Raw genomic sequence first — 25,460 nt, 5'->3', positions numbered from 1 at the left:
GTAGCTGGTTCGAATCCCGGCTCCAACTGTCTGCAAGGAAACTGTCTCCTTCGGCAAGACACTGAACCCTAATTTGCTCCCAGTGGGACTGGCAGCAGTTGCCCATTAGTGTATAAATGTGTGTGTGAATGGGTGAATGTGAGGCTTTATATATATATATATATATATATAATTATATTTCAACTGGAGGAGCCAAAATTTTCTTCAATTAAACCACAACAAAACCTAATTGTTTTTGGCAGTTTGTTTTTTGGCAGAAAAGAGGATTGCTGTTAGTAAATACCTGGAGTCACTCTCTTTAAAAACCAAAGACCAAGTCCGAAACCTTGGTGTACTGATAGATTCCGACCTTATTTTAGACAGTCATATCAAATCAATTACTAAAACTGCCTTCTACCATCTGAACAACAGATCCAGAGTGAAGGCTTGCATGTGCCAAGCAGACCAGGAGGAGCTCATCCATGCTTTTATCCCAAGTAGACTATTGTAATGGTCTTCTGACTGAACTCCCTCAAAAGAGCATTAAACAGCTGCAGCTCATTCAGAATGCTGCAGCTCGGGTTCTGACCAGAACAAAGAGGTCAGAGCATATTACTCCAATTATAAAGTCTTTACCACTGGCTTCCAGTCAGCTTTAGAATAGATTTTAAAGTTCTGCTACGGGTCTATAAATCACTAAATGGTTTAGGTCCTGAATACATGAAAGAAATGCGAATGGAATATAAACCTAGTAGGGCTCTGAGATTGACGGACTCAGGTCAAATAGTGGATCACAGAGTCCAAAGCAAACATGGTGAAGCAGCATTTAGCTATTAAGCTGCACACAAATGGAATAAGTTGCCAACAGAAGTAATGTCAGCCCCCAAGTGTGAATGTTTTTAAATCCAGGTTAAAAACTTTTTTTCTCATGCTTTTTAGAGCATTTCCACTTTTAAATATTTCTTCCACTGTCCGCTGTTTTAATTTTACTTTTATTTTTTTCTGTTTGTTTTAAATGTTTATAAAAAAAATTTTGATTTCCTTTGCTTATTTGAAGGTAAACCCCATCCGTGATCTAATGCACATTTTAGATAGCCTGTCAATAGGGTATTCTATTAAATGTTAGCATTAAGCTGCCAATCTCTAAAACAATGACTTGTATTTAAATATACTATTGCTGTAATTCTTATTGTTGTGCATTTACTTATACGGTGAACTCCAACTGGGGTGTCATTAAACCGCTTAAAGCACACTCAGGGAGGGCAGAAGAAAATACGTCAACACGCTTGCAGCAAGATACAGTGTACTTTTAGGGTCCGTTTACAACTCAGGAACTCAGAAATGTTTTTCTTGGATTATAACATTTTTATGATTGTAAGAAGCCTGCATATCATACCCGGCAGGTGTTTTTTATTTTATTTATTTAATAATTTTTAAAAATCTCTTTAAAGTACCCTGGAAGTCCCACCACAAACTATAAATGTGAGAATCTGCTAAGAATCGAATTATTACGCACTCGCAGTATCGAAAATGGAATCGGAATAATCTTATCAATTCCCATCCCTGTCTTAGACATTGGAATTTTAAGGGAGTGGGCTACCTGGGGTTTCGCTCACCCCACACTGTGTTTGTGCTTTCATTGAGGTTTACTCATAATAGGGATATGCATGATTAATTGACTGCGATTGGCTGGCAACCAGTTCAGGGTGTACCCCGCCTCCTGCCCGATGACAGCTGGGATAGGCTCCAGCACGCCCGCGACCCTAGTGAGGAGAAGCGGCTCAGAAAATGGATGGATGGATGGATGAATGATTAATTGATTATTGATCAATGATCCATAAAAATGTCGTATGATATATTTAGTGGGCAATGTGTGTTTGGAGGGCAGGATTTGCAGACACATTGATGCTGCAGCTGCTCTGTCTGAATTTATACTGTCGTATTTAATAGGACAGGCTAGTCCTCCAGCACATCCATCATTTTATGGATGGACAATCACTTTAGGATGTCCCCTATACAAAGATGCAACTCAAGAGATGTGCATCAACCCCATTCCACAAGAGTGTGTCTGTTCACACTTGGGTGTGTATGTATTGTTTGTGCATGTGTGGTGGTGCGTGCGTGTGTGGGGGTGTGTGTGCATGCGTGTTGCATAGTGTGTGTATGTTAGTGTAACGTTAATTTTGCCATATTGGCCCAGTATGTAGTACATACCACGATTGCTTCAGGAACAGGGTTGGCAGTGGTTCATGAAACGTTTTAGCCAAAGTGGCTAAACAGTATAAGAATCTCCTCGCCACACTTGTGCGTAGTTCGCCACAACATCACGTGTTTATGTGGCTACGTTGTGACTGACTATGACTATGTTTGCCGTGGGCCGCCAAATGACTAGCAAACTACACATGGCCCTCGTCCCATTCACTGCCGCCACTGCTCGCTATGGAAACCAAAATGGGATTAGCGGCTTGTGCGTTGATGATGAAGGCAGCCAGCTACCTGCGAGAACTAATGTGAATTGCGAGACACATTTATCGTCAACACTTCAAATGTACGTCGCAGTAATATGCATGCTTCAGTTCGGCGCCAAGCGACATCTGGTCTTGTCTTCCCCAATGCGTCGCTCCCCGCAGCCGGAAAAGCCTGTGAGCCTCAATGCTTATAGCCAGCAGCGGCTGGACGGCGGATTGAAGCATTTTACAAAGCGGGTGAAAAACTAAACCATTGAACATTCATCCCTTATTGAAGAGCTATAACTTTTTCTGACAGACACAGTTGATGGGCAGAGAAAGTGAGAATCCGGTTTGGAGAGCTGCCACCGTGCACTGCTTTTCTGGCCGACCACCCCACCTGTGCACCTGGCCCACCACGGCCGCGTGCATGTTACAGCCAGCCAGTTATTCAGCAGAATAAAAATGGTAGTGACAGAGGTGTCTGTGGTCAGATTCTGTCTTTCAAAGAGTAGGTGAGTCAACTATAGTAATATTTTAATGGAATATTTATCAGGCTTTTTTAAATGCTGGAGGATCAAACAAGGCATATGAGAAGTAAGACGTTTTATTTAATATTTGCTTGTCTTGGGAAGTTCTGTGGATGAAGTAGAAACTTAACTATCGACTGTATGAACTAAAAGAAATGTCTTTTGGATATCATACTGTCATAACGCATGATGTCACGCAAGCCACCAGGGCAGCATCAAAGAATTAACTGTGTGTTGTTGCTCTCATAAATAGCATTTCAGTAGGGTGTGTGAGAGCATTTCAATCGTGTGCATAAGAGCGTTTCAGTTGTGTGTATGACAGCATTTGGTGAGAGTGAGATGGAACCAAATTATGTCCCTGACAGCCCCTTTTCGTTGGCTCTGTTAAGCAATGCTAGCTACAGTATGTTACTGGTTTTATTGGCGTTGCTTTTCCTCCTGTGTGCTTGATGTAGAAGACTGCTGTGATAGCTTCCATGTGCCATGGGCTTGCCATTTGTGCTCATTATTCAGTATTGTATTGCATTACGTTAGTGGTTGATTTCATTCTATACCTGTGACAGTTAATGTTAAAAAATGAGATGCGTCTCTGTTATTACCCCGACTTCATTAAAGATGATGTTTTAGGAAGGATTAGGCATAGGCCGGTACCAGACTCTGATCGTATGATAATCATGAGCAAAAATATTGCGGTTTCACAGCATTGCTATTATTAAATAATAAATTCTTTTGAAATGTTTGGGTAAAAAAAACACTTTATTTCATTTTAAGGGGCACTGGAGGTACATTAGTAAATGTAAAGAGAAAATCAATCATTTAATTTTTCTTAATAAAATCCAAATGTAGTGCAACAGTAAAAGTACTTATTTCTCAGAAAATGAGTAGCTACTTCAATGCTCTTCTCTGCATTGTGACTGTAAAGTAACATCAAAGCAGAAACGAACTTATGTTAGCCATGTTATCTACCTCATTATCAAGCCTATATTATTTACTTCACCAGTTGTAGACATACTAACTCTCGTAGCTGGTTGCAAACATTAATTTAAAGACAAAGTTATAGTAATATATTAACATTACATTGAATTTGTAAAAGCGAGATGGGTGGTGTTGCTGTATATGTGATATCCTCTCCCAAGCCGCGGTACCCACACTTGACTGCTCGCACCGACAACGGAAGGGAGACTGGTCATGTCACTTTGCATGCACTGATGACTCAAAAAACCCCAGCTCTTACTGCTGATATAAAGTTTTGCCCTTTTTTTACACCATGACTTTAAAACGCTAACCGGCCATTGCCTAGTAAGGAGTGATTTGTTGTTTTGATCTTAGAATGAACTTCTGCTTTAACTTTTATAACATCATAATGTTAAATGTTTCTTAAAACATTGCCTGAACAGTTTGTTCGATTTTGGAGGTTCCACTATATCATTCTGAAATTCACACCAAAAGCTGGCTGCGGTCTGTCAGGACCTGTTTTCATTTTCAAAGCCACAATCAGATAGGAATAGACTGTTACGTTAAGAGTCGAGGCAGAATAAGAGATCAGAGACTTACTGTATCTCATCACGATTTTTGTAATGCTGTCAGCTGAAGAAAAGGGATCAGTCAGCATGTAGTCAGGGCAATCTTAAATTGCAAGATAACAATGGAGTCATAGAAGAACAGGCTGACATTATTAAGCTTGGGGACTATGTGTGAATCCGCGTGTCTTACTGCAGGGAGTTGTTTGCGCTGTGGGCTAGATTTTACGTGCTACACTAATGATGAGATCAGGCTAGGTTGCTTATTAGGTTTTCTCTGACCAAACAGTTTAGGGTAAAGCAGTAATCTAACGTTGAGTGTTGTCATAGTTCATTAGCGCAACACCAGCACTGCTAGCATCTCCTCAGACAGAACTTCTCGCATACACCTACTATATGCCCCTTATCAATTGGCACAACCTTGTATGAGTACCTGGTAAACTGGGGTACCAAGATCCAGTAATTACTGTATATCTTTGCGGCATCATTGTAACATTTGAGGATGCAGTGTACCCCTTCTCTTCACGAGGGATAGGGACTGGGCCGGACGACGAATAGCGAAAATCCGCAGATAACTGACGGCCATTATAAAGCCTTTTCCTTTAGCGCCGCACCCTGCACTATTTTAAAGTCCACATTTTCCACTGTGCTGCAATGTTCACGTTCTTGCTGCCTTCATTCTCGTCACAAATAAAACCCATTACTATATGCCAAGAAGAAACTACAGAAATTTGTTGGCGACTTGGCATTAGGATGGTTAAGTTGGAGGAGAAAGACATTTTGAGTGAGTTCGTTGCCACCTCAGCAGTGAACAGATGATTTGTGCAAGGATTGCACAAAGAATAAGGGACATACCCATTAGGCTTTATTGTTGGTTGGCAGCAGCAACTTCTCTGGAATTTTTTCTGACCTTGTTTCTGTTGTGGTGTGAAGTCTGTTCGTTCCTAGTTAATACTGAAGCTCCATTTGAGCACAGACGTGCTTGTGTTCCTTTTTTTATTAGGATTTGTTGAACATTAATTTAGCCCATGGAAAAGGCAGACTGACAGGTGACACGTCTCCCTCCTCTCGCTGGAAATAACGGTTTTGATTCATCGTTTGGAAATTCACGTGCAATAATTTTTTAATGTAAATCCTAACCAACAACCATTTGCTGAAAAACATGCACACAACAAAACGTGCAATGTTAGTGGTGGAGTGGCTAGCGTTGGCCACCCTTTGATAGCTGGCTTGCTTGACAGCCAACAGCGGCATGACATGAGATTTCAGTAGAGGTCCAACAGAAAAGTGGAACTCCTTTTGGAGTTGACGTCGAAGAAAGCAAGGATGTAAACTTCTGGATCTCAACTGGCAGTGGTGGAAGTATACAGCTGATCAGTTGGTGATGGCTACCTGTTCAAAGTACGGTACAAATAGAGTAGAACTAAAAATAGTCATTCTATTTAAAAAATATATATATTAAAAAGACAGTATTCATGTATTACCGAGTCAGAAACATAATAGAATTACAAATTGGTATTTTTACATATAGTACATACATGCATGCCGGCATATATACACACAATACTGTAAGCCATTTATCTTTATATATATTTTTGTGAGATGAGTTGGAAAGTATAAGGTTTTTGGACCATAGTTTGGATATATATTCGCAGGGTAAGAGTACGCCCTGGAACTGAAGGGTTGGCGGTAGGGCTGCACAATATTGGTGAGGGGCAGGGGAGGGGGCGGGGGGGGCAAATGACATTGTAATTAAAAAACAAAACATTATTATTATTATTTTAAAAGTCCGTGATACAGTGCCGTGAAAACGTATTGCCCCCCTTCTCAAATTCGTCATTCAGTCCACACTAGTAGCCAGCTGCAGCGTTCACCCTACAAAAATTCAAGTGAATGGGGATGAGACTTGTATCATTACGCTTGCTTTTATTTTCATCCACGTCCTCTCTCTGTAACAACCCGCTTCTCCCTTCACTGACTTTTTTAGGGTTTAATAAAAGTAATACAGTACAATATACTGTATGTTGAGCCTCAAAAGCCTGTACAGGCTGGCAGTTTAACATCACAGGGTGTCCAGAGATAAAATCGCACGCTGTGAGAGTCGCCAAACGTCTTTTTTGCAATGATCCAGTTGAAGTCGGGTTCAGCCACATCGCGCAGTGTGCGTGAGCCTTACATGTCCCATTTAGATTTTTCAAACCCTCAGATAGTATAGTAAGATTATTTCATAAAAGTAGCTTGGACCAAGAGATTTGTGAATATAGGTCACTCCATTTTCTCTGTAATTAAAACAAATCCAAGTTGCCGATGATTACAAACTGTGTGCGCATGGTCTGTGTTATTTCTATTATGAAATAACTCAATTCTCACAACAGATTTGCCTTCAAACATCCCTCATCTGTCAGTGCCGATGAAATTTTTTTTATTGATTTCACCCTTTCATTACCATTTCAATATGGATTGACTAAAGGGAGAGTCTCCAAAAGCACAGAAGTAGGTTAATACAAGGTCACCACATTGACATTAACTTTGATGAATCTGCAGATGAAATGTTAGGCCAAAGACCAAGCATGACATGCATGAAACAATATGAATGTGTGCACCTTGGCAACAAGCACATCAATCAGGACGAGGCTATTACTTCTCAAATTATAATATAATAGTAATTTCGCTGTGACAATGCTTCCACCTTTTATGGAAGTGGTAGCAAGTGGTGAATGCTGGCATCACCGAAATTGTTTATGTGAGCAATTTACCTCTCCAGACAGTGCCGTAGTCAAGCCCACAGAGGCATGTTCTACATCATTAGCTCTTAGATCAGCATTCACGGTGTACAGTTAAAATGGGGCAATCACAGCAAATGGTGTGAATTGCAAATGGGACTTCACTCCTGAAATCTACATTTCCTTATATTCTGATGCAGTTACACTGTGGTTTGCTGTCATTTTGAGTGGCTACTCATGACTCACTTGAGCCTCTGTGAGGGCTAAATGTCACCATAGACGCATGCTCTAAGGAGCAATGATATATTCATTCCTAATTCCAACTGCAATCTATTGCCCTTGTTTCCTTGCTTCCCCCGGGGATATCCCATCTTAGAATAAACACCAGCAACAAGCTTAGTCTCCATGACGACGGCTACACATGCTCAACAGTAGAGCAACCCTCTGTTGATTGGATGTAAGATTTATTAGATGGAGAGGCTTGATACCCCAGAGGAAATTGTGTTTCAAATGGAAACTAAAAGAAGAAACCCTTGATGAAATTAGGGAGATTGTGATAGTTAGCTGTACTGTTAACCCGGTCTAAGGGGTCGGAGGGGTTGGGCTGACCCTCAGTCAAGTCTGTCTGTTGGTCATCTTAGCTTGCTATGGCCACTTCGTCGCTAATACCAAAATTCAACGACTCACCAGGTACAAATAAATTCCATGATACTATTGCACTTACACAAACAGTGCAAGGAAGTGTTGGATTGATCAGGTCAATCTGCTCTGGCATGCAGAATATTTGTTGTTCTTTATTCCTAATCACAATATTGTTTAGTCTGCATGTTGACCCGGATTTGTCAGCAAAGATTTTGCCGGTCTTGTTTTACCTGACAGCGATGCATTTTAGTTTATTTTTTAGGTTGTTTGATGTAACTATCAGTATCATGTCCTGCACTTATATAGCGCTTTATCTCCACCACCACAGTGCCCAAAGCGCTTTACAAAGCCTCACATTCACCCATTCACACACATGCGACAGCTGCCATGCAAGGTGCTGCCAGGCCCACCTGGAGCAAATTAGGGTTCAGTGTCTTGCCCAAGTACACTTCGACATGCGGACAGTCGTAGCCGGAATTGCCTGCTCCACCTACTGAGCCACAATAACCTTTGGGTCACCTTTAACTAAAAACAGAGATATTCAAAAGAGCTAAAATCACCCAGTATAATTTCTACCTACTGAGCCACAGCCGCCCGTTTTCCTAGTTTTTCTTTCAGGGCAATGACACGATCTCTTGCTATAACAGGATCCCCTCTGACTAGAATCATGCGTCACCAGGTTTCTCATTTGGTCAGTGTGTCGGTGGATGAAACTGAGAGTAGCAGACCATCTGAAATTATTATTTCTGGAAGCCCACAGTGTTTGCTGGCCGCTCTACCTAACCAGCTTTCAAGGTCATTTAATGCCTGCGATCCAAGGTCATTGCAAAGATTTGCTCATTGCGCCAGGAAGCGTCAGGAAGTGTTGTGGCTTCCCCTTTAGTTTATTTGACAGTGCGGTTCGCTTTAGTTTTTTTAGTTATCTTTACGTAAAATCATTCACAATATATGTGATCTCAGTATAGGGGGGGGGTGTTGGGTTGGAGGGAGTGTTGGCTCAATCCAATTTGACTGTCTTCCATTTGCAAGTACTGACCTAGAGAAGACAAAGAGGCTCCATCTGCTGTTTTGTGCGAGATGAGCCACTCTCCAACTAAGACTCAGGTAAACCAATACCACTTCCTGTCCTCACCCGATGTGCACAGGCAAATGATCATTTCCGGGGGAGTGGGGTAGGTGGACATTTCGGTGTCTGTGATCTTGTTTGCGAGTTATGAACATGGACAAACGTCCAACTTCCAAGGGGAAACCTAATGAGGTAGGGTTTGCAGCTTCTTGTTAAGCCTGGACTATTCCATCTTATCACAATAAGTGACAATAGTCCAAGTGTGTATTAATTAATGTGGCTGTGCACCACCTGTGAAAACCAGATGTTTGACCATTCTTGTGAAATCGATATCAGAAAACTTCTCCGTATGTCCTGTTGTCTGTACGAACAAACGCCTCACTTGGAAGAGCAAGCTCACTAAAAAGAAGTTATGTACTTGTTACCACAGTCATCCTCCACACGAACACATCTAGTGGTGGAAAAATCTATATGTTGCTTTTATTTCGTTCAATTATCTGAAGGATAAATGCTTTCAGACCATTGTTTTATATGAAGCCTGAAAATGTATTTTATAACATTTTTTTATATTCTTTCTATAACATTTGAATTATTTGATTATTTTGCCGTGCTTTGTAAAATCCGGTACAGGAGGTCCTCGGTTTACAATGGTACAGACATGACATTTTGAGGTAATGAATAACTAATTCGCACAACCATATAAGAATACATGTCAGTATGTGGCACAAGGAGGCACGCTCAATTACCACCATACTTGTTGTTTTGTCATTTGATAGTTTTATATGTATGGTCTAGAAGTGTTTTTCATACAAATATTAACTGCAGTTTTTACTTTAATACTGCGTTGGGCTGGTAGCATATGTTAGTGAGAAAATACAACGCGTTCCGGCGTGCAAATTCTTGCGGGTTATTTTGTCGCCATAGCAACTGAAGTCTACGAATCTCGGACCGCTCTTGTAGTATTTCTTAAAAAAAAACAAAAAAAACACATAAATGTTGCTTTGTCAAAACTGGTGTATAGATTTTTGACTAAATTATAAATCAATAAAAAATGTAAATCCATATTCATTTCAGCAAAGTCTGTAACCATGGTGCCAAACAATACATAATGTTTGCTCATACAAAAGGCTATATCACTGATTCTTTGTGTGGTACTAGTGCCACTAGTAGTACACGGGCCCTCTGTAGTGGTATGTGAAAGAATCACTGAATCAAACGTTCTAACTTTGCAAGTCACAGTGGTTTAAGCAATTTTTTTTTTGTTTGTTTAGTAAAGTTCAGTTGTGTTTAACTTTTAAGTGCAATGCATTTGCATTTAATCTTTTAGAACTGTTTTTATCCTTTAAGCATTTATTTAGGTACACTTTCTATTTAGATTATGTCCAATACATTTGAATTTAATCATTAATTAAATAGTTGTTTAATTCCTTATATCAGTGCTAATGTCCAGGCTTTGCATAATGTTACAGTGGCTTACAGTAATATTACATTGAAAAAGTTTTTGATGAACACTTGGCCCTACTATGCCACTGTATTTTAATGTTAAGCTAAGTAATTTTTGAGGTGGTACTTGGTGTAAAAGGTTTGAGAACCCCTGGTTTAGATGTTGGGATTAAATCATTACTACCTTTAGCGTTATGCATACAAGAGATACGTTTGAAGATCTGTCCAAACTTTTGACTGTTCATATCTTTATAGAAATAAAGATAAGGCTAATGCAAATGGTTCAAATGATCATTTCTCTTTTTTTGTCTTTGGCAAAAGCACTTCACAGTGACCATAAATGATCATGGATGAGCTTCAGGATGTACAGCTGACTGAGATCAAGCCTCTCCTAACCAGTAAGGTGCGTTGTAGAAAAAGGCTGTTGGTAACCAACTAATCCAAATAGCATGCAGCTCTTCACTAAAGAACACACCCACAAACCCAAATTAAACAAACATGGAGCACAAATGGTACTCTCCTTCAAACATGTACACGTATAGACCACCAATGCATACCATCTGCTGTGCTGTTCATCAAAGTGAATTATTTATGTCCTCAGCGGTGCAGCAGAAAAATATCGAAGGCAAAAGTGGGACAAAAATAAGTTTTTTACTTTAGTGAGCAGGGGCAAATCATAAGTGTGCTGGGGGAAAAAAAACAACAAATTATTTTCCTCCGCCTCGTCCATGTTTGTCAGCCTCTGTTATGATGGGAAAAAAAGTTTTTCTGAGGACCCACTGGGGTCTTTTGGCATGCTTAAGAGCATAGGAGGCTGATGTATCAGCTCTTACCTCCTTGGTGGTTTATATTACTGAGCTGGGGAACACTACTTTTTCTAGGCTGCATGCCAGTCTTCTTTGAAAGACAAGCCGGGAAGATAAATAATCTTATGAATGAGGAGACTAGCACTGTCCTCTCACTCCACCTAGTGGCTAGCTCATTTAAAACAGAAAAAAAAGGAGAGGAGAGCATTTAATGCCCAATGCAGTAAGTAGTGCAGGGGTGTCTTAACTCATTTTAGTTTGCGGACCACATTCACCCAAATTTGAACTCAAGTGGGTTGGGCAAGTATATAGAGTGAAATTAGAAAAATGAATACAATATAAATGTATTAGCTGTGTCTATTGAGGACATACATATTCATAGTTAAGTGCGAAATAGAAGCTTGAATTATCTGCTAATAGTCACCCAGTAGCTTGCCATAAAAAGCTGAAAACACAAACAATGAATCTATATAAGGTTAGCTTTAGTTTGGTATCTTACTAAATCCAGATCACCGGCCGCCATTTTCTTTCCATTTCGCTTTGCCGGATTTCCCGTACTTGTATTTAGCAGAGGCCCACCAAAATTGTGTTTCTCATTTTGCGCAAGGTAATCTTTGTTCTTTTCTGATGACATTGTGGGGAATTCCCTTTACCACCTCACTTTTGAAATTTTCAATTCAAATGACATAGTCTGTGGTTCTGACAAAGATGAAAATGTTCCTTGATTTCGTCGTAAAACAAAAATCACACGTTCCTAGGATTTCGACACGATTCAAAGGTATATTGATGTGATGAACTCTTACACTGGGTTACATAACATTTTTCTTGTAAGTTGGTTATATTTTTTTCAAACTGATTTAGGACGATTTTTCATTGCTGTATCTGAAAATGACATCCGTTTCTCTTGTTCAGGTCAAGTTTTAATGCCAAGTTGTTAACAGTTTATTAATAAAATGTTCCAAACTTTGCATGCTATACATTGAATAGTAGACATTTGTAAAAGTCAGTACCTGTAAATTGAATGTTATGTCATCATTGTTCAAAATGTAGGGCAGGAACCTCCGTTTACTTGAACCTCTTAAGAGAAAGTACCTGTACATGTAAACAAAACTGTGGCCATGGTTCAAATGGTTTACCTGATTGAGCAAAACCAATGTGATATTTGGATTCAGCACATCAAAATTGTCCTAAATACGCTTAAGAAAAATTTAGACAAATTTGTTGTTGACCAGTGTTATTCCTGTTTTCTGTGAAGTTTGATGTAAATCTGGCGATTAGGTTGCTCTTGGTGTGGTCTAGAATGAGATGGCTCAAGCGGACGCTGCCATTGAAAAATCTAAAAATGGCCTGTTAAACATCACATTTTCATCCCAGCTAATAAGAAACATACGGGCATTTTTCACCCAAAAAGTCAAGGTTTCTGTCACAAATTTCCAATTGATTTACACTGATTTCTGCACAAGTCAATTTGGGCCTATAAATCCTCTTCCGATTCTCACAAACTGTCTGTCAAATGATGTCCGCTGTTTTAATATACAGGTGGTATGACATTTTTTGTAATATACCTATATTAGTCTGCACAAACCATTAGCAAGCCATTTCCAACTAAAAAAGCGACTTTCAGCTTTTCCCTGTCAGGGGTCGCCGCCACAGTGAGTCACTCGTATGATTTTGTTTGTCTGACGTAACCCAACCATTTGTATTCGGACTTCAATAAACCCATGTCCCAATTAACTTCACAAACTCGTTTTTACCCACACATGTACACATTTGCACATTAAATTACTTAACAAACTATATTTAATATGATGCATATTGGCATTGCTTCTGCAGGAGTTACAATACACAGTCTCTTACTGCATATGGATTGGAGGTGTGCACCCCTCTCTCAGCTTCATGCATGTCACGTCACGCAAGTCACAGCACATCCGGTTCTACGGTGCTTGAGTTTCAAAATAAGTGTCAATATGTATAAGTGAACTAAAACCTACCTGACGTCGAATACAGCCCGGGCTGTACATTTGACCGCTCTGCAGTAGAGCAAACGAAACTGCATTATAAAAACAGATTTATGGAGAGCACAAACACATTTTAGTGCGGCTAATTATCGTATTATCTTTGGGGGAGAGGCAGGGTAGTCCCTGAACTGGCCGCCAGCCAATCGCAGGGCACATATTGTTCCCTGCGACATATTATAGCCCTCACATTCACATCTACGGGCAATTTATAGTCTTCACTTAATCTACCATGCATGTTTTTGAGATGTGGGAGTAAACTGGAGTACCCGGAGAAAACCCACGCAGGCACGGCGAGATGATCCAAACGCCACACAGGCGAGGCCGAGATTTGAACCCCGGTCCTCAGAACTGTGAGGCAGAAGTGCTAACCAGTCAACCACCGTGCTGTGCATCGTATACATTTCATTTTTTTAAAATTTACATTCGGAAACTGGTTTCTAACTTTTTATATATTTTTTTTTTTCAGAATGCACGCAACTTTCAGGATTTTGACTGTCAGGTGAGTTGCTTGTCTTTTTTAGGGAGCTGAAATTAATGTCTTTTCTAATGATCTGGAATGTATTCATTTTGATCCCATTTGTTTGTTAACTTAGATGTGTACATTGCTACCCAACAACATTGTCCATTATACTGGACAAAACATGCTGCTAAAATGTATGCTCTTTATTTTCCATTGATCTAGTGTCATCTGTTGACAAAATGCATTGCAAATGATAACTAGATGCTGAAAAACTGGCGATCCCCTAAGGCCATTGTTCATCTTTTTTAACAGCATGCAACAACAACATAACAAATATGATTGCTCTTTCTTGGCCCATATTATTTTCTTCAACCATGTTTTGTTACCGGTACTATATCCTGTTGAGCCACAAGAGTCTGACACAAAATAATTCAATAGAATCTTCATGCACCTCTGTAGCTCACAGAGACTGCAATATTTGTCTGTTGTGCACGAACTTGTGGTGACATCTTCAGTACTGAGTGTCCTCATGTTTTTTCTGTTTCCCCACGTGCTCTGTGCTTTTATCTCTGCTTTTATGCTCTCTGAAGTTTGAAGAAAGGACAAAATTGTTTCTGCTTGAGGTGGGCGTACAATGAATTTGAAGAGCTTCTACAGTGCTTTATACTGCGGTCTGTCAGCTTGTGCTCTGACTAGCTTTGGCCAGCTTCCCTGTGTTGTGCATGATGCAGTTTGATAAGTACTAAACTCTAAGAAATATAAGATCTGAATGGTTTTAATTCTAAACAAACAGACAAACCAACATGATGCAAATCTTACAGGTGAAAGAAATTGTTAAATATAGAAGGATTGCTAATTTGCCATATTCCCTTAAATGTAAACACTAAATTCAAAATGCCTCGGTCACTTTTTCGAATGAAAGAAAAATAGGCCTTCTTTTGTAACAAGTCTATGAGCGTCTGATTTTAGTCCAAATAAGGATTGTCATGTTACTATTTTTGAGAAGTGATCATTCCGAAAATGAGCCTGCTTGCAGAACAAGGACACCTCCTATGGACAGGAATGGTCATCACCAATTCACCATCACTGTGCTGTTGCTGTGATATGCTAGCAGCTCAGGGGGCAAAGCAAGACCAGCTTCTATTTTGTTTGTGCCTTTGAAGATCCACTGACATTACAGTGGTCATACTAGAAGCCGCATGGCTGTGTGTAAAGACCTGGCAATATGACTGAGAGAGCACAACCTCGGTAGAGGGTGTGGTGCTGCAGTCTTGTACTATTTATGACATCCCTGCTGGACTGAGGGTGGCGTGACTCAGCCTCCTCCACCCATGGGACTGCAGGGCTTTACTTAAGAAGACAGGGCCATTTTATAGAGATGGAAATGCTCAACTGTACACTTAAAAACATGTAACATTTTAAATTTTCCATATTTTCTGTGATTTTGAAATTGTAATTTAAATTCTTTGTAATATGCTTTGCAAAATCTAATTATACCGTCCTATTTGTGCTGTGTTGACTTCGTCCCCTGTTCTTTTGGACAGTTTTCTTTTTGTTACTGCCTCTGTTGTGTAAACTATATCATTGGCAGTTTCCAGTTGTGCTAAGCAGAGGGCACCATTAGCGAGTTTGTCTGGCTGAAGCCTGACTCTAAATTGTTCTGTGCATCTTTTTCTTTACATTGCAGTACAGTATGTAGATGTTGCACAGATAGAGCTTGATATCAGAATCATCTTTATTTGCCAAATATGTCAAAAACACACAAGGAATTTGTCTCCGGTAGTTGGAGCCGCTGTAGTACGACAACAGACAGACATTTAACAGAAAATACTTTGGAGACATAAAACCACAGTACGGAGAGTCACTGAGCAGTGAAAGATTACCAGTAATGTGGTAATGCCGATACATTTTCTTTTTTTTTTTTTTTTTTTTTTTTTTTTTTTTTTTTTTTTTTTTTTTTACATTTGTGCAAATGATGCACAGTCCTCTATCAATTTAGAGCAGTTTGAAATGACTAATAGTGCAATAGTCTGGTACAGTGACCATTGGGCAAATGGCCCAAGACATAATTGACAGCATGTTACAATGGAATTGTAAGCTTACTGTTTAAGAAGTTAATGGCAAGAGGGAAGAAGCTATTGGAATGTCTGCTAGTTTTAGTTTGTGTTGTTCGAGAACGCCTACCAGAGGGAAGTAGCTGGAAGAGGTGGTGACCAGGATGTGGAGGATCCAAGAGGATTTTGTATGCTCTTGTCTTAGTTCTGGCAGCGTGCAAGTCCTCAAGGACGGCTAAGGGGGTACCGACAATTTTTTTAAGCAGTTTCGATTGCCTGTTGCAGTCGAAGTTTGCCCTTTTTTGTGGCAGCACCAAACCAGACTGTGATGCATGAACACTGATTCGATGACTGCTGTGTAGAACTGCCTCAACAGCTCCTGTGGCAGGCCGTGCTTCCTCAGAAGCCGCAGGAAGTACATCCTCTGCTGGGCCTTTTTCAGGACAGAGTTGATGTTGGTCTCCCACTTCAGGTCCTTGAGAGATTGTAATTCCCAGGAACTTGAAGGTCTCGATGGTTGACACAAGGCAGTTGGGCAGCGTGAGGGGCAGCTGGGGCGAAGGATGCCTCTGAAGTCCACAATCATCTCTACAGTCTTGAGCGTGTTGAGCTCCAGGTTGTGTCGGCTGCACCACAGCTCCAGCCGCTCCACATCCTGTCGATACGCAGACTCATCACTATTCTTTGATGAGGCTGATGACTGTGGTGTCGTCGCCAAACTTCAGGAGTTTGACAGCCGCGTGCCTTGAGGTGCAGTCGTTTGTGTAGAGAGAGAAGAGCAGCAGAGAGAGGACACATCCTTGGGGCGCCCCAGTGCTGGTGGTGCGTGTTCGATGAGGTGGTGACGAACCGCCTCATCGGCCTCACCAGCCTCACCAGCTGTGTCCTGCCTGTTAGGAAACTGTAAATCCACTGCCAGATGGCAGGCGAGACGCTGAACTGGAGAAACTTGGAGGAGGAGAGGAGTTCGGGGATGATGGTGTTGAACGCAGAGCTGAAATCCACGCACAGGATCCTCGCGTAGGTCCCCGCGCCTTCCAGGTGTTCTAGAATGAAGTGCAGTCCCATGTTGACTGCATCATCTGCAGACCTGTTTGCCCGGTAGGCAAAATGCAGGGGGTCCAGCACGACGCGTTCAAAGGACTTCATGACCACAGATGTCAGAGCATTTGGTTAAATAAGAAATCATTAAAAATAAACCATTTAAAACAAATCAACATCACTAAAGTCTGACAACTCTTCATAAGCCTGAAATATGCAATGCACAGCATTTCTGTTTGCAGAATATTTGATGTGGAAATTTTGTTTTCATACTGCAAAAGTAGAGTGGATGTAGCGGAGAAGATTGTAGCCATATTTTGGTTCTGAGTGAAGTTTTTAGTCAGAAGTTTTCCCTGAAGCACAAAAGCTGTTAAAGCTGGAAAAGGGATGCTTGTCTAATTTCTTCCATTTTCAGTTCTGTCATGAACGCTGTCCAAATACCTTTGTCCATACAAGATATTTATTCGGTACTGTAGCGCCCTCTGTTGGTCAGTTTTATATCCAGTTATGTTCGTCTACAACCAGGATTGCTGATGCATCGTCTGACCAACAAGAGTCGCATGTTTTTCCACCAGACCCACCCGTGCTGCCGGCAATTGGCTACAGAAGGTTGCCAGTTTTTAATGACTAGATTTTTACGAGCGTCCTCCACTGTTAACAACTGTGTAGAGGACAAAAGAGAGAGAGAGAATCTGAAATCAATTATCTGTGTAGTTCAAATGACGCCAACATTGCCGAAGTTGAAATTGATCCTCTCCGCTAATTGTCATTGATAAGAACAGTTATGTGTTGGGGGGTTTCTTTCCTCGTAACCTTGTGACAGTTAGTGTCGTAACACACAATTTCCAACTCTAGTAAGGAATATTTCCAAAATAGCATATGTTTTGTTTAAATACATACATGGTGAAGACACTTTATTTTCAGGTGGACACAATTTAGTTCAGAAGACCCCGTTTTGCTGATGCAAGTGCTACTACAGGGCAAGACGTCAAAGTCACTCTCTTCTCCTCTCCTTTGATTTTCAACCAGCGTGACTGCATGATGTCAGCAGTCTTCCTATTTTCATGGACGGCTTCTGCGTCCTTTGCACCCCCCTCTCTCCTTTTTTCCCCATGGCTCCACCCTCTACCCACCTGACCCTCTGCAATCCAATTAGACGCACTGTAGGCTGAATGTGCAGACGGACACACTGTGACTACTAAGCACAGCCTGCCTGCTCCCACTCCTCCCCGTCTCTTTGCCTCTCTTTCTCCCTCTCTGGGTCGATCTGCATCCTCTGCTTTCATTCAGATTTGCCCATCTCTTCCTCACTCTGTGCTGTGTTGCTTTTCTCCCTCTTGCTGTCTTGTTGCTGCTCCTGCTGTCACCAAACCTACATCCCTGCTTTCCTTCTAACCCCTCCTCCTCCTTTCGGAGCTCTTCAAAGCTGCCAGCACACACTCATATAGCGTAACACAGCACTCTCCAGTGTGAGGGAACAATGTCAGCTATTCTGGATCTGGACCAGATTGCATGCTCTGGGAATGGAGTGGTGAGTGACAAATGCATCTTGACACACCTGACTGGATGGTTGCAGCTAAGCAGCTCGGGTTGTTTTTTTTAATTTAAAAAAAAAAAATGTCCTCTCTCCTTCAGACTGGGGTGGGTTAATGTGTGATTTCCCCATAGACTCAGTAATAGCAGCTGGGAACGACAAAGCTCTTGGTGGTCCTTGTCACCACCTCCGGAAGACAGCAGACAGTTTTTGTTTTTGTTTTTTTTCATGGGCAGCTGCTAGTATGGCATGACCATTTGGCGTGTCTGTGTGTGCATGCCCATTCTTGGAGTTAGCTCAGCCTGGATAATGCTGAGGATGAATTGCCATAATATGTATGTGCAATTTTGTGCAACTAAATGATGTGTACGCGCCTGCAGGCGTACGTACTAAAAGCAGGGTCATATATGTTTGGCTTTCGGTCTGAGGCTTTGTGCTTGTGTCAGAGTACCACATGTTTTTAAAATTACGCATTTTTTTCCCCTCTCTTTTTTTTCTTACCAGTGAATGTTAGAAATGGTTTCATTGTGTTCTTTTTCCATCTTTACCAAAAGAGGCAGGGAGGTCACTGATCCCAATACACTGTAGCGACAACACACTCAAATCCAATGTAGCAGCTTCTTCCCTCGCCTGCAGAGACCTTGTATCTGGATACGATTTGATGACATCCGCATAATGACTGTGCTGTTTGGAATATTGTGCTTGTGTGAGAACAGAGTGGCAAAGTATTGTGTAGCATAAAAAGGCTTGATATACAGTTAAGTGTGTGTATGTGCATATGTGTACACATGTCATTTGGCGGCTGCTGATTGGTCAGACCTTTCTGCCATGTAATGCTGCACTCATGGGTGATTGATATCGTCCGGGCAGGGCGGGGTGAACAGGCAAGGCGGGGGATTGATAAGAGAGTGCGGGAAGACGGACAGCATGACATAGTGCTCTCCTTATTTTCCTCAACCTCACCCTCATTTAATGTCTTAACCTTCCGGTTGCTTCGAGCAACCTCCTGAATCACAAAGCTTGTGTAGGGTTGGCTTGCCCATTCAGAACAGCCACACAAACAGTATTCACCTTGTTTTTCCTCTTGATCTGCAGTCAAAAAGCTCCACTCAGAGTATGTTTTCCCCATCATGATGCTGCACTGTATACAGCATGCGTTGGACAGGAAATTATTTGAGATGCAGCTCCCAGATCAATACTGCTTCTAAACCTTAACTTTGCCAATAGCTAAGTGGGTATAAAAGGCCTTCTCTTCCACTCTCATTTGAAACCCCTTTGCTCTCTGATTACCCTCCTCTGCTTTTTTTTCCGGCTTGCTTTTTGGGGAAGGCATGATATATTAAATTGATGTTTCCCTTCCGTTTTAGTTACTCACACCAGACTTCTCTTTGCTCCTGCATCTGTCAGTGCATCACCGCTTGCTTTCACGCTCTACTTCATCCCATCTTTTTTTCCTGCTGTACTCTCTTGTTCCCACATTCTGCTGGTGGGACATACTTGATTCTTTTTGGCCCATCTACAGTATATTTGGCAACACACCTCTTTTCATGTCCTTGTATGTGTCATTGGATAAAAATGAAAATGCTTCAACATGGCATGTTGTAAGTAGTTTCTATGTGCCTGTAACAAGTTGTTTAATCTCCATCTATACATACAAGTTATTTTTTGACTTCATTATATTTGAGCGTGGCCTATAAGGCTCAATGACAGAAGCAGAATTTCGTCGTTTTAGTCCATCACTGTACGAGACGTCATATTTAGTAGCTGTAGATTATAGCTTCCAGCTGCTGGCATGAAGTGATGCTCCCATGGTGTTGTTTTGCTTCACATAATTTAGTGAGCCAGACCATGCCAACACCCATGCAAAATGAAGTTATCTCATTCGGTTGCTGCCAGTTGAGCGGAGTTGATGTGTCCATGACTGATTTCTCATTCAAATTACTGCAGCCTTGTCCCTGAGACATTGGCAACTAACCTTCAGCACCTCAGCAGAGGTCAGCCTTGTCCCTGAGACATTGGCAACTAACCTTCAGCACCTCAGCAGAGGTTGCGACCCATGTCCATCATCTGAATGCATCCAGTTGTACAGTATATCCAGAAATATGGGACCAGGCGAGTGCAAAGACTGCCGTTTCATGTCCAGTACACAGCTACCACATGAACTCACTTCATGCTGACCTCTCAGATGGTTGATTGCGCAATCTTACAATGTAGCTGTAACTTTAAAAGAATGCCTGAGTCCTCACATGTGCTCACCTCCTACATGGTTTAATTGACCATTTACAATCCAGTGTCTTCAAATCACAAATGTGTCTGCCAAACTATTTGCTCTGATCTTGTGTGACTAAAGCGGGTCTTCCTTGTGCTCAATTCAAAAGAAACTGATGAATAGAATGAAGTTTCTGTGAGCTCTCTGAATTTTAATGCATCCCTCTGCACAGATACTCCGCAAAGCATTTTTTGCAGTGTCATACTTGAGAGAGAGCTGTGATTTTCAATCCTCACATTTTAAAAGGACATTGTTGATGAAAAATCTTTGTCCAATAGCTCATTCAGTGTTTTGTTTGTCCAAGGGCATATGAGGTGGTTGCTGGAGAGGAGTGCATGCTTTGCATCCTTAAAAAGAATCTTTAAATATGCAAATGGTTTGGTCGACTAGTACTTGTAAATAATTTATCCTGTCATTCTGAGAATAAAACAACCTTTCTGTTAAAGTTTTATAATGACTGGAGGGTGAATGTCACTCAGTGAATGAATCAGACTCCATAAAAATATTCAGTTACTTTATTTTTAATTTATTGTTGTCAGGTAGAGGTTGTTAGTTCAATGCCTCATATAAACCATCTAACTTACAACTGTCGAGTTCTTTGCAGTTTGTGACCGTGCACGACTGACCAATGGTCAAGCAGAACAATGGAGACGTGCTGTCCTTGACAAGTCACTATATTGACGATAAGGATTTTCAAAATCGGTGCTTGCTCGTTTTATGCATAAACTGTATTTGCTTCTATTAAGTTGCAATTCGTGATTGTACTTTGTAACAGCATAATTATTCAGCTAGCCATTGGTAAAGTAGAACATTTATTATTTAAAGATTCATTTTGCACTGAAAATTTTTTACATATTGTTTGTTGAAAAGTAGTGCAATATTTTTTTCCCTTAACATGAATAATCGTGAATCATAATTGTGATTACAATATTGATAAAATTATCATTATTATTTTTGCCATAATCGTGCATCTCTATCATATCGTAATCCACAAATCAGCATTCAATACAAAATCTTACTTAAATCTTACAATCAAACAAAGACCAAAGGTGTAAAGTGAAACCAAGGCTGATATACAGTATGCTTACCCTTTCAACAACATAATTATTTATAATCTTGCTTTTATAAATATTTTGGAAAATATTTAGTTAGTTACACAGCTTCAATTCACAATCAAAATTCTTCCACAAATGAACTCCTTTACTGAAGTACATCTCGGTTGCACTTTTCTTCTGGTTTGTATTTTTATAAACATAGATGTTCCTCTCAGTTCATAATGACTGACTCTGGTTGGAAGAGCCTCTGTACACAGTCGGGATTATTATTTACTTTAAACATAAACTGATGTGTTTTTTTTTTAATGCACAAGGTCATAAAGTTAAGTGTGATTTTATGAATAAATTATTAATTGGTGCATTATAACCTGCGTTATTTATAGTCCTGATAGCCCATTTCTGTAAAATAAAGAAACAAATATGTTATTGATTTATATGTGTGTCCCCCAAACCTCCATGCAGTAATTCATGCCTGGAACTAGGAAACAATTACAAATGTGAGAAATTTTGGTTAAAGATGTCCTTTACTTGATGTAATATTCCTATGGCTTTGGGTAATTTTGACTGGATGTGGCTTACAACCTAGTTAGTGATCAATAATAACTCTCAAATAACTATTCTCATAAACTTTTTGAAACTTGATATTATTGATCTTGATTAGTGCCTGGTTATTGGTCTGATGGTATCCAACCAATACATGTAGTTTTATTTGTATTTATTGTTTTTATTAATGTCAAACCATTGTTTCAAAGTGGTTAATTCCTCTTGAACTGTGTTCAGAAACTCATTTAGATCTTTCCCAGAACAAACTAGAGTGGTGTCATCAACAAAAGGTACACCTTTGAGGAACTTTGATACATTCCATATATCATTTATGTACAAAATAAATAAAATAAGACTATTGAGCCCAAAGAAACTCTGCATATTACATTAGATTTGATATATATTATATAGATCTGACATAATTTAACTGCACATATTGTTCTCTGTTTACAAGATAGTCAGTAAGCCATGATTGTGCATTTCCTCTGATTATATTTCCAATTTTCTTTTCTTTTCATTATAGCATGATCAATTGTATCAAAATTAAATAACAAAATATGTGTTTAAAAAAATAAAACAAAACTCTTTGCCAAGGAGTCGCCTCACCACACCCAGAACCTTCCGTACCGCCAGGTTAACCGTAGAAAATAAATATTTAGCATTTAGTAAATAGAAATAATTTTGTTAATCCTAATCCATGTCTTGCTTCTGCCATTTCAAATACTACACCAGTTAGTGTATTTGAAAACAGCAATTTCGGTTTTGATACAAAATCATTACAGCTCTACTTTTGATATTAGTTCCGTCAAAACAATCACTGCCATTGCAGTTGACCTATTTGACCTAAATCCATATAGTTTACTCTCATGAAATGACTTAATCTTGTCACTAAGAGCAAATTGTTTTTGATAACGGAGGAAGAAGTGAAATTGGTCTACAGTTTGAAAAAGTATGCTTATCTCCATTTTATATTTTGGAATGACCTCGGCTCTTTTTATCAAGTTGGGAAAGATGCCAGTTTGAAATGATTGATTTACAAATATATGTGAGTGGTTTGGCTATCTACTCAATCTCTCAATATCACAGCAATCAATCAGGATGTTGTATTTCTATTTATTTTCAGCAGTTTTGTATGCTAAAAATACTAATTCTGTTGTCTGTGTTTTTCCATGGGATTTTTTTTTTCTTTTTAACCTGTCCTGTTCAGCTGGATGGCCATGCAGAATGGTGCATCTGTATGACTTTGACAGATTCCAGGTCCTCATTTCGAGTCCGGTTCCAAACGATTCTTGATTCCGATGCTTTTAGGGGGCTGGGGAATATTTGTATGGTTTAAATAAAGGGTGTCCAAATTATGAACATCCATTTTCTTAGCAGTCCGCAGCATAGACTAAAATGAACATTTGACTCGGGGTTCTTTATAACCAGTATCAATATCAAACCTTTGAATTAAAAGGCAATGTGTGTGGAACAGACCCAATTGACTTACTGTAATTTCTCGTGTATAATGCGCACTGATTGTATAATACGCACCCACAATTTTGACCTCAAAATTCTGGAAAACCCTTCTACCTATGTATAATGCATTTTTAGAATGCATGATTTTGCTTCTACCCATATGATTAAAGCATGAAGTATTATCTGTATTTTGTTTCCCAAATAATTATTCTGAAGTTAAGCACTTTATTTGAACACGTAATTCTTTATTTACTTGCTCTTATTTTGAAATTCACAGCCCTACTTTTATTTAGTAAATGAGAAAACACACTGTTGTGCTCATGTTTGATTACCCAGGCAGAATTTGTAAGATGGGTACAATTCTTTAAAGAACAATGAAGGGCCAGGCAAAACACATTTTATTTCAATGGGATTCAAATTAAACAGTCAAGCATTTCAGAAAAGCATTATCATTAAACAAAACATAACCATAAAGAAATTAAGGATGGTTGTTGTTCAGTCATCAGTCATATTAAAAAATAAATAAATAAATATTTCACAAATTCTGCCAAGTTATGTAAACTTATGAGCACAACTGTACATATATGCAGTCATAAGTACCCTTGTCATATTGGAAAGAAAGGGTAGGCTACACCTTTTTCATAACCACTAGGTGGCGGTGGTATTTTGGAATGCAAATGTGCAGCTTTTTCATAACCTTTATAGATGGCAGCATACATTTATAAAATGTGAGGTTTTTTTTCCATTTTCCCCGATACCTATGTATAATGCGGACTATTGCCTTTTGACAATGTTTTTGGGCGTAGAATGTGCATTATACCTTAAATTATTAATTGTTTCAGCTAAAAGTTAAATATAGGATTGTTAATATAGTTATTTGAGACTTTTTTTCATGTCAAATGGTTATGTGCATGTTTTAATTCTACTTCCTGTTTTAAGTTTGTAGCCTTTTATTTTGAAGGGTACGCACCGGAACTCAGCATTTTGGCACGAAAAGTAACTTCACACGACACCCGTAAATTAAAAAAAAAATAATAATAATTTTAATGAAGGGGACCTAAATGCTATAAAACGTTGATTCCTTTCCTTACCCACCGATGAGGCACAAAGTTAGTGTTTGTGATACTGTGAAACAAAGATTATGTAAATTTTCCTCTCAATTCATTGTGATGTAACGTTACTACGGTGAAGTTTTACCTCCGTTAAGCTTTTTTTTTTTTTTTTTTTTTTTTTTCCATGTCATCGGCTCTTACGTTGGTTTGAAGACTAAATTAAACGCTTAAAACCATCAGCACGTTTACCTTGTTAGCTGCCTCAATATTGGCATGGACGTATTTTATTGTTTCACTCACCCAAATGACAGAGTTTACTTCACTGAAGTTCCGCGTGGTGTATGCTGAGGCTCGGAGCGGGAGGGAGCACGTCAGACTTCTACACATCGTGAAAGCCATCTTTGCACAATATAATCTTATTCAAAGTGTTGCACTGAAGTGACGGGTCATTCATTTTAACAAAGTTAAGACACACGTTTGTTCGCCACCGCCGTTGGGCACAATCACGTCTTTGTGCACCTTCGTCGTTGGTTTTCGTCACTTCTTCTTCGGGGTCAGCGGACTGTAGGCTTCGAAACTGGGTACCGAAATGTACAAATTTTAACGATTCCGGGAGAACCGTAACGTTAGTCCCGGTTCCAATCGATTCTCGATGCCCAACCCTAATCTCTGTCCCTTCTCACATCTGTTGCTGCAGGAGCATGACATTGAGACACCTCATGGCGTTCTTCATGTGACAATGAGGGGTGTTCCCAAGGGCAACAGACCCATCATCCTCACCTATCACGACATTGGCCTCAATCGTGAGTCACCTTCATAT

The 25,460-nt window shown here is 39.9% G+C and overlaps 1 protein-coding gene across 7 annotated transcripts in view; it reads left to right on the top strand.

Annotated features, from left to right (window-relative positions):
* Window positions 1–25,460, top strand: part of ndrg3a (ndrg family member 3a) — a 55,192-nt gene that overhangs the window by 18,217 nt on the left and 11,515 nt on the right. For 3 of the 7 annotated variants that reach the window (XM_061687147.1, XM_061687145.1, XM_061687152.1), the window contains exons 2-4: window positions 10,672–10,753; window positions 13,641–13,673; window positions 25,338–25,443. In XM_061687147.1, the coding sequence (XP_061543131.1) occupies window positions 10,691–10,753; window positions 13,641–13,673; window positions 25,338–25,443 (202 nt within the window). In that variant the 5' untranslated portion in view covers window positions 10,672–10,690. Of the gene's footprint in view, window positions 1–9,040; window positions 9,100–10,671; window positions 10,754–13,640; window positions 13,674–17,918; window positions 18,261–25,337; window positions 25,444–25,460 lie in introns of those variants that run through there. The other 4 variants (XM_061687146.1, XM_061687149.1, XM_061687148.1 and 1 more) reach the window with 4 other exon arrangements.

Source organism: Phycodurus eques, chromosome 10 (assembly GCF_024500275.1).
Source record: "Phycodurus eques isolate BA_2022a chromosome 10, UOR_Pequ_1.1, whole genome shotgun sequence".
NCBI lineage: Eukaryota > Metazoa > Chordata > Actinopteri > Syngnathiformes > Syngnathidae > Phycodurus > Phycodurus eques.
The sequence above is the reverse complement of the archived record's forward strand: the minus strand, read 5'-3'. Positions and strand labels throughout refer to the sequence as shown.